Genomic DNA, 9,945 nt, shown 5'->3' on the forward strand with positions numbered 1-9,945 from the left:
TGTAGTTTGGAACTAACACTCTTCTCTTGGTTATTGATAGAACAAAGCATAATATCAGAAAAGACACAGAAAATCTGAACACTATCAACCATATTGATCTAGTTAATACATATATAGAACACTATACCCAACAACTAGAGAATATATATTCTTTTCAAGTAGGTGTGGACTATTCACCGAGACAGACCATATGCTGGAGTATAAAACAAGTTTCAACAGATGTCAAAAGACTGAAATGTTGCACAGAATTAAATTAAAACTCAGTGATAAGACATCTAGGAAAGTCCCAAATATTTGGAAATTAAACAACACATTTCCAAATAACCCACAGGTCAAAGAAAAATTGGAAACTAGTTTGAGCTGAATGATTATGAAAACACAACATATCAAAATTTATGAGATATAATTTACCCAGTACAGAAAAGAAACTTATAGGTATACATGTTCACATTAGAAAATAAAAAAATCTAAAATCAATGAGCTGAGCTTCTATCTTAGAAAAGTAGGAAAAGAATAACAAAGTAAACCTGAAGCAAAAGGAAGGAAATAATAAAAGTTAAAAAGGAAATCAATGCAGGAGAAAGCATTCAAACAATAGAGAAAAATCAATGAAACCCAAAGGTGGTTGTTTGGTTCTTTATAAAATTGATAAACCTGACAAATTGGGAATGTCAGAAATGACAAAGGGAATTAAAAAGATAACTAGAGAATCTTCTTATAATTATATGCCAATAATTAATAATAGTTCAGGATATAGAAAAAGAGAGGATGCTGATCAACTCATTTTATGATGATAGCATCATTCAGATACCAAATCAAAGATATTACAAAAAAACTACAGACCAATATCTCTTGTGAATATGAACACAACTCTCCTTAACACAATATTAACAAATAAAATCCATCTATATGTAAATACAAATGACCTAGAGTAGCCTAAATAATTTTTATAAAAAGCAACAAAGTTGGAGGACTTTCACTAGACTTTCTATAAAGCTACAGTAATAAGGACAGTGTGTTATTGGTGGAAGAAGTGACATGTAGAACAAAGGAACAAAAAGACTCAAACATAGATGATCAATTGATTTTCCACAAAGGTACCAAGGCAATTTCATGGGGGGAAAAGTCTTTTCAATAACTGATGCTAGAACAACAGGATATCCCTATTTTAAAAAATATTTAAATGAATCCTTATCTCATACCATACCCAGTAATTAACTTGAAATAGATCATTGAGGTAAAAGTAACAATACTATAAAAGAAGAAAACATAGGAGAAAATTTCTGCATCTTTGGCACAGGTATAGAGTGCTCAGATAACAAGAAAAGCACAAACCACAAAAGAAAAAAATTACAAATTATACTTCCTTGAAGTAAAAACTTTTGCTTCTCAAAAAATACTAATAAGAAAATGAAAAGGCAAGCCACAGAATGGAAGAAAATGCTCACAATACTTACATCTGGCAATGATCTTGTAGCCAGAATATATAAATAACTATTAAAATTCAATAATGACAAAGAATGAATTTTTTTTAAATGGGAAAGAGATTTAAATAGGCACGGCACAAAAGCAGCTATATGTGTGGTCAATAAGTAAATGAAAAGGTGTTCAACATCAGTAGTTATTGGGGAAACACAAACTACACTGGGATACTACTGTACAATCATTATAATGGCTAAAATAAAAAATAATTTGACAGCAGAACAAATATATAAAGTAACCAGAACTCCCATACATTACTGGTGACAATACAGAATGATGAAACCACTTTGGAAAATTATTAATATTTCTTTTCTAATTAAATATCGATGTACCATATGACCCAGACATTTCGCTCTTAGGTACTTACTCGAGAGAAATGAAAGAACATGTCCACACAAAGACTTGTAGAAAAACATTCATAGCAGCTTTATTTGTAGTAGCCCTAAACTGGAAACAATCCAAATTTCCAACAACAGGTAAATGGATTTTAAAAAACAGTTGATATCCTCATGAAGGAATAGTACTCAGCGATAGAAAGGAACAAACTCCTAATACGCACAATGTGGATGATTCTGAATATGGATACGCTGAGTCAAAGGAGCCAGATGCAAGAGGGTACATACAGTATGATTACATTTACAAAAAGTTCTAGAAAACGCCATCTAATACCAACTAAAATGCAGTCTACTGTGAGGGACAGCACATCAGTGGTTGTCTGGGAATTGGGGGTGGAGAGAGGAATGGACTGCAAGTGGGGTAGGAAGAAACTTTTGGGAGCGACACAAAAGCCCTGTAACTTGATCGTGGTGTTGGTTTCACAGGCTGTACGCATCTGCAAAACTCCTGGAATTGTATACTTTAAGTGAATGCAGTTTATCGAACAAAAATTATACTTCCAGAAATTTATTTTTTAAAAATTCTCCAGTTCTTGTATCTTTAAAAAAAAGTCTCTGTACCTTCCCTCGAAGTCTTTGTAATTCGGAAAAATAAATTACCTCACACTGTTTCTGTGCTATATAATAAAGGTCCGGACAAAGGTCTTCATAGGGACCAGAACCTTTGATCTTTGACTCAGATCTTAAGGTACAAGTAGTTGCATCAGACAGCCCAAGGAGGAGGTCCCTGAAGGCAGAGGGAATAGCAAATACAAAGGCGTAAGGTTAGGAAGTATGCAGAGTGAACTTGAGAAACCATGAGAAGCTTGGGCTGACACAGGAGATAAAACAAAAGAAGTTTACTTGAGACCACCTGTTCTACTCTAAGAGGTGTGAAATCAGCTGTGAAGGTAAAGGGGAACTTCTAGAAGCTTTAAACAAGCAAATGACATGATGAATGTGATGGGTACTACAAACCCTCACCACAAATCTCCCGCCCTGTTTGATGCGTGATAGATTTCACTTCCCCGCCCCTCGCAGAATGAAGCATGATCACGTGACCAGTTTGGCCTGTTAAACGTGAGGGGAAGTGGTATGTGTCACATCCAGGTGGAGGCTTGTACGGTAGTTTTTGATTTGGCACATTCTCTTCACCTTCTGAGGCTACCAGAGAAAAACATATTGAGAGGGATTTTCCAGGAGGTCCCTGAGTGGCTGTGATAAGCCGACCCTCCATCCCACTGCCAGCTCCCCAGGCCCTGTGATGAATATGTAGTGTAAATGGCGGGAAAACTCCTTTAACTGTGAGCCTCTGGATTTGGGGGATTGTTTGTAACTGCCCCCACAGTCACCTGTCCTTGCTAACACAAGGTGCAATTTTCAATGGTAACCGACAATCACACAGAAGATGGATTTCAGAGGAGAGAGCTTGCAGGTGAAGAAACTAACAGGAAGGCTACTATAATGCACAGATGGTAAGTGCAGGAACTAAGGAAGCAGCCAGAGAATGCCTAGATGTGGTGGCAAGAATTGGCACGAGCTGGCAACCACTCTGAGATTATAAAAGCACCTAGGAGTCTAATTGTCTCACAGGTGTTGAAAAAAGGAAGTTCTTGAAAGAAAAGGAAAGTCTAAGAGGGCAGATGAAGTAAAACACGATTGTAGAAGCGGCTCTGAGCAGCCGGGAGAAGTATATTTCCTCAAAAGCAGAGGCACATCCCTACACCTATGATGAAGGCTAGAGAAAGAGCATGAACTTTGGAAGAAAATGGACTGAATGAGAATGCTGGGTGAATCTGAGAAGTCATTCAACTTCATTCATTCAATCATTCAGCAAATAGTGACAACTTCATTCATTCATTCAACAGTAGTAAAGAACATAAAAAAGGCCCCTGCCCTAATAGGGTTTATATGTAGGGGAGCAGACACTGCAGAAAACAGATATGATGTTGTGATTATAAAAAGGGGACAAAAATAATTCTATAGGATTTGTCAAAGGTAATGACCACTCGTTTTGTTCAAAACCCCTATATGGTATCAAAGTCAAAAACAGAGATCTCTGTGTCCTTTGCATGTACAAAAAGAATCATCCTTCTTTCCTTTTGCTTTTTCGCATTTAAAGAACCAACTGTGAAAAAATCAACTCTCTTGACCTCAAGACAGTTTCTGAAAATCAGGAATTCCGATCGATTAATACCACCTGGTGAGCACACCAAAACACTGCACTAAAGAAGAGGGTGGGGGTGTGGTGGGCAGGTGGGAAATGGGTGGTTAAATCTGACTCTTAGATACGTTTCTTTCCTGCTCTGTCACTGCATCAGAAATGACTTGCAGTTGACTGCTGCCTCCTATTCCCAAGTTAATAAAGCCAAGTCTGGTCTTCCATTAAAATGACTTGGTTTCAGGAAAAGGCAACCAAAATTCAAATTGAGAAATCTCCTAAAATTCAGCAAGGAGAAGGAGCATTTAACAACGACATTGAGATTTTTTTGTTTTTACTTTTTTTTAAGGAAGTTAATTTCAGTTCATGAAAGATTATCATGTGCCTCTCAGTACTCTTGGACACTGTCACTTCATCAACAGAACACCTGCTATTTTACCCCGCAAGGATAGCAGAAGGTTCTGTAAGAACTTTCCCAACCAATGGGGAGAAGCTACTACACACCACACTGCAACATCTGTGGTCTGAGCACAAATTCCAGTGTCCTTAAGTCTAATAAAGAGTTTAATGTACGTCCTTTTTATCATTCTACTAGGAGGAGACCCTAATTCAATGTAGCTAACCAAAATGTGCGTGAAAACAGTGGCTCTCAAACTTGATTGCACTGGGAACTTTAAAACACACTGATGCCTGACTCCCACTGCTAGAGAGTTTGATATAATTGGCTTGGGATGGTCTTGATAGCAGATTTTTTAGATTCTGCTAAGGAGATGCTAATGCACAGCCACAGCTGAAAAGCACTGGCATAAAAGGTACAACAACGACTGTAAAATTCACTCTACAGCCAAAAAAAAAAAAAGAAAGAAAAGGTGAGAATGTATATCTTCATTCACTATTAGGGTTTTGCCTACCTACATGGCTACACAGGTCTAAGATACCAATAGATCCCATTCTAACTGCAAGAAAGTGGTTCCCCATAATCGGTGACCAACTGCATAGTTTACACTTGGTGTTTAATAAATAACCAATTATCCCAGATATCAACAACATTGCTCCAAAGCAACGGTTCTTAACCTGGGGATGGAATTCAAGTGATCTGTAAACTTGGATTGGATGGGGAAAAAATTATGCCTTTATACTTACTGCAGGTAAGGTACTGAAGGACCGCATGTCCTTCGGTTATAAGTAGAAGCAACAGACCACAGTTCTTGAGAGTTTGCTCCCACCGGTATTTTCATGTCACGTTTTAATTTGGGCAGTTATCTTTAAATCCCATCTGTAGTCACTACTCTGATATTATAGTTATTTAATAGACCTGCTGTTAGATTTAGCTATTTCATGCAATAATGATGACGCACGTATGTTACTGTATCATGACTTAGTGCTTTGATAATTGTATTCCAGTAAAACCGATTCTGATTTAATTATATTTTACGCATTTAACAATATTACTCTGAGAAGGGGTCTAAATGCTTCACCTCGCCAAAGTAGTCCCTGGCTCAAGAAAAGGCAAGAGCCCGTTGGAAGGCTGCCCTGACACTCCGGATCTGTGTGTCTGCGCCCAAGGCCACTGCAGGAAGAGCAGTCTCCGTGGGGAGATACCCTGCCCGGAGTCGGTCCTGTTTTCCCCTGCATTTCCGCAGATAAGATTTAGCCTGAAAATCCAGTTCAACTCAGCGGAGAAAGGGCTTGCTTTCTCCTCAGCTGCCTCCTGCTCTTGGCATTTTACAGTGCCCAGGCTGCCAGGCCGGTAACTCGAGCCTCCAAATTAATCAAAACACAGCGCCCGGTTCAAACCCAGGCGCACAAACTCGGGAGCCAGACGAGCTCTCCTCTCGTGACCCCCGGGCCACAGCTCCGGGCCCGGCCGCCACCCCTTGAACACCACACCTCCTCCTCCGCCCGGCTCCCGGGCAGGTGTGCCGGCCCCTGGCGCAGCGGTTGCCCGGCCTGCGGGCGCCTTACCTCGGCGGGACACCTCAGAGCCTCAGAGCCGGGAGCTGCCGCCTCGCCCGCCCGCGGGACGCGCCCCTCTCGGCTCCACCTAGCCCAGATCCCCCCGCGACCCGCCGCCTCTTCGCCGCGCTCTCACGGCCAAATCCGCGCGTGCAGGTCGGAGGCGGGCTGGCGAAGGGAAGAGCCCCCAGAGGCGCGGCCGCGGGCGCTGGGAGCAAGCCGGGCCTCGCGAATGCAGACGCCCCGCGCGCCTCCCGCTTAATCTGGGCAGGGCCGCTGGCCACTCCCTCCACCCCGCGCGGCCGCCTCCCCACAACCGCCCCCAAAGCCCCCACCTCCGACTTGCATCCCCCTACCCCGCCTGGGTCCCGGGACCTTGGGAGCTTCATCTTCTTAACCCCTTACCCTGGATCCGCGCCCACCTGCCCCACAGGAGCCCGGCCCTTTCTCGCCTCCTGGGCACGCTGCCCGGGTCGAAGGGACACTGCCTGGTAAGTCGGGAGGGAGGGGGTACGAGGGCGGGACCTGAGCCACGTCTTCCCTCCCTTGGAGCCACAACCAAAAGCCTGGGTGGGGAGGGACGGACCGCGCAGCCGAGCCCTTCAAAACCCGCCCTGGCCCGCTGGCGAGGCGAGCTCCCCAGCCGGCGCTCCCCAACCCGCGCTGCGCAGGGGACGCGGTGGCCTGAGAGCCTGCGGGTCCCCGGACACGCTGGGGCTCGGAGCGGGCGCCCACCATGCGCCCCGGCACGGCGCGCGGGCCGCCGGTGCTCCTGCTGCCGCTCCTGCTGGTGCTCCTGGCGGCGGCGCCCGCGGCCAGCAAGGTGAGTGCCGTCTGCGCGACCCCCACCGACCCGGGCCCAAAGCACGAGCGCGCTGCCCCGGAGCCGCTGCCTGGCCAGGGGCGTGGCTGAGGGCTCCACGCAGGTCCCGGGACTGGCAGCGTGCGGCAAGCGGGATGCCGGGGGAACAGGTGGAATGCGCGGGGCTGGAGGAACAGGCGAGGAGGGGGCTTGTCCGGTTCCCTAGGAATCAGGGATGGGGGGAAAGGCCTTCAAAGGTCAGTAAATAAATACACAGATACACAGATAATCGCCAGGGATGATACGTGAGAACACCGGATGTGGGGATGCGCGATGTCACGTTGGTGAATCAGAGCCCGCAGCTGAGGCTGGCTGAGAGCGCCGAGTCTGAGGCTCCCCGGTTAGGACCTCGCACTCAGCCCTCACCTCTCTGGGGCTCGGTTTCCTCCTTGTCGAAACTGGTCCGCCAGCGTTCCATTGCTCTTGTTGGGAAAAGCAAATGCTATCGCTGAAAAATTAGGAGCACCTTGGAAATAGAACTCAGGAGAAATTAAGCAATCTGTCACTTTGTTTTGATTTTGACTTGGAATTTTAGTGATCCTGGGTTCATTTAAATCCACCCCATATTTCTTATTCTTTGCCGTTAAAGATGAGTGTCCTGGAAACTATTGTGCCTCCTAGAGTGGACTGACTTGATTTTAACTTGTGAAAGTGAAATTTAACTTTTCAGATGCTTTGCGTTATTTTTACACTTAAAAAACTAAGCTGGGTGATAATATGGTGTAGTACATTTCGTGTCCAAGGATGAGCAGATGGCCACATATCATTCGGGTTTTTTTTTTCTATTTTATTTAAAATTTAAATGAAGACATTATAGACATTGTAGATGAAACTAAAGCGTTCATTGACTATTCCCAAACCTCTCATCATTTCCCTGTCTTCCAAGAGGTATCCCTTCTCACCAGTTTCATGTTTTCCAGATATTTTCCATGCATTTACATACACATATATGGACCAGAAACTTACAGGCCTTTGTGTTTTTTAACATAATTGATACCATGCTCTATACTATATCCTTTTGCAACCTACAGATCTGTCCATGTCAGTATTTCGGATCTACCTCTTTTTCTTTTTGCTCTCTTGCATAGTTTTTCATAATATGCTAAAGTTAATTGAACCATTCCCCTATCAATTTACATTTAGGTTATTTTGTGTTTCCCATTCTGAAGAATTTTTGTAATCTGTGTAATCTCTTCATGTAGCTTGTTCTAACAAAAATGCACTTACCAGCCCAGGTAACTAAATATTTCTGGGCATGATGGATAAAACTCATGCAAATAAGTGTGGATTATTTACTAGTTTTAACCAGGAACAAATAAATCCAAAAAAGCAACAATTGTAAAGGGAGTATATATTGTGGGAAGGCCTGGGGAAGAGTTCCAGAGCAGGCTTTGCACATCTCCTGGACTCAGAAGAAGAATGAGGTTGGGAAGGGGTGGGGGAACTGTACTTGTGTAATGAGCAGCCTAAAAAAGTGATGCTCTGTGACTGTGCAACCTCTAATTTTGCCATTTTCAATTCTATTCTTAGATTCCCTTGTTATTTTTACATATAAATTTTTATGTTTTGACTTTGGCCAAATCTTGGTGACTTCTTGCTGATACTACAATTAATCCACTTGTATTGTTTTTCTCATCACTTGAAATAAGTCTTTGTTTAAAGCTTTAAAGATTATCATTTTCATCATACCTGCTGGATTAGACAGAAAACATGCCATTAAAATTATGAAATGTGCCTTCATCTTATAGAGAAGGGGTATCACATGTTATCTGATAATTGGGTGACATGTGCCAACATGGCTCTCTTCCCAGAGAAACTCTGATGTTGGGCAAGGCAGTTGACCACTCTGAGTCTCAGTTTTCTCATCTGTAAAATGACGAAGTTGAAACCCCTATGGAGCCAGCTCGTGAGGTGATGAGTGAGGCAATGGGGTGGGGACAATGTTTACACCCAACCAGTTGCTGGCATTCTAGAATTCGGGCCCAATCACATCAGAATCACTTCAGGAGAGAAGTTGGGAATCCAATTTTTAGTAGAAACTTCTCGAATTCTAAATATTAGCCACTAAGTCAAAACTTTACAAAAGACATAGTATGGGCTAAACAGTGTATAAATGAGAGCTAAATTTCACCTCTGAGCCATTATATTTATCATCTTTGTGCTATACTAGTTAAAGAAGCGTTTTGCTGTAAATTTCTCCAGTTTTACTTTAGCATTTCTCAAAACAGGGAGATAGCAGTGGTGCTGACCCTACATGCCAAGTTTAGACAGGGTGGAACTGTCCACCCACACAGTTTGTAAGGAAGCACCCAGAGTGAAATACCTCTACTGCTTCCGGCAGGACTCCAGTTCCAAGCAGGCTCAGGCTGTTGAGCAAATCCCCTGGGCCCAGCTCAACGACTTGAGACTGGGAGACACTGCTCTTGCCTCAGGCACTGGATCTGGGCCAGGAGGTATAGAATGCCCCCTCTTTGATTTTTGGATAAGGTGAGGTTCACTAATTAAGATATCATGGTTTATCCTTCCTCTTTTTGCCTTAAAATTCCAGGCAGGGCAGAGATCTGAGAAGCAAATATCAACAGCTGAAAAACAGCTGCATTTAGAGAAGGATGATTTCTCACCTGATTTCATCTTTCAATTTAAAAAGAAATTCAGTGGAGTTAGAAAACATTTCAAACAAACAAAAAGTAATTAAGACACGAATTTATCCGAGATTAAGCAAACGTTGATAAGCTTTGACTTGTTTACTCTCATATTTCTTCCTTTGGGAAAAAAATATATGAATAGAGGAAGTCATACACACATTCTTTACTCCTTCCTCTGTCCCAAAAAGTTTATATATATCATTCCCCTACATAGTTTTATATTTATCCTCTGGGTGTGTGTAGCTTTCATAAAAAATAAATATTATTGCTTTGTGGTTTTTCAGGTGTAATAAATAGTTTCACATTACACATATCTATTGGAGCTCACTTTTTATCACTCAATATTGTTTTTAGATTTTATCCATGTTGGTACATATAGATGTGATTTATTTGTAGTAACAGTTTCTGCATAATATCTAATTATATAAATAAAGCATGTTTTTTCCCTCCCCCTAAACAGAGTAA

The 9,945-nt window shown here is 42.6% G+C and overlaps 1 protein-coding gene across 1 annotated transcript in view; it reads left to right on the forward strand.

Moving 5' to 3' along the window:
* Positions 1-6,709: 6,709 nt before the first annotated feature.
* COL4A3 (collagen, type IV, alpha 3 (Goodpasture antigen)) overlaps positions 6,710-9,945 on the forward strand; it is a 151,588-nt gene continuing 148,352 nt past the window's right edge. Inside the window, exon 1 of the mRNA XM_012642471.1 lies at positions 6,710-6,796. Coding sequence (XP_012497925.1) covers positions 6,710-6,796 — 87 coding nt within the window. The remainder of the gene's footprint in view (positions 6,797-9,945) is intronic.

This window comes from Propithecus coquereli, unplaced genomic scaffold (assembly GCF_000956105.1).
Source record: "Propithecus coquereli isolate 6110/MARCELLA unplaced genomic scaffold, Pcoq_1.0 Scaffold18, whole genome shotgun sequence".
Taxonomy (NCBI): domain Eukaryota; kingdom Metazoa; phylum Chordata; class Mammalia; order Primates; family Indriidae; genus Propithecus; species Propithecus coquereli.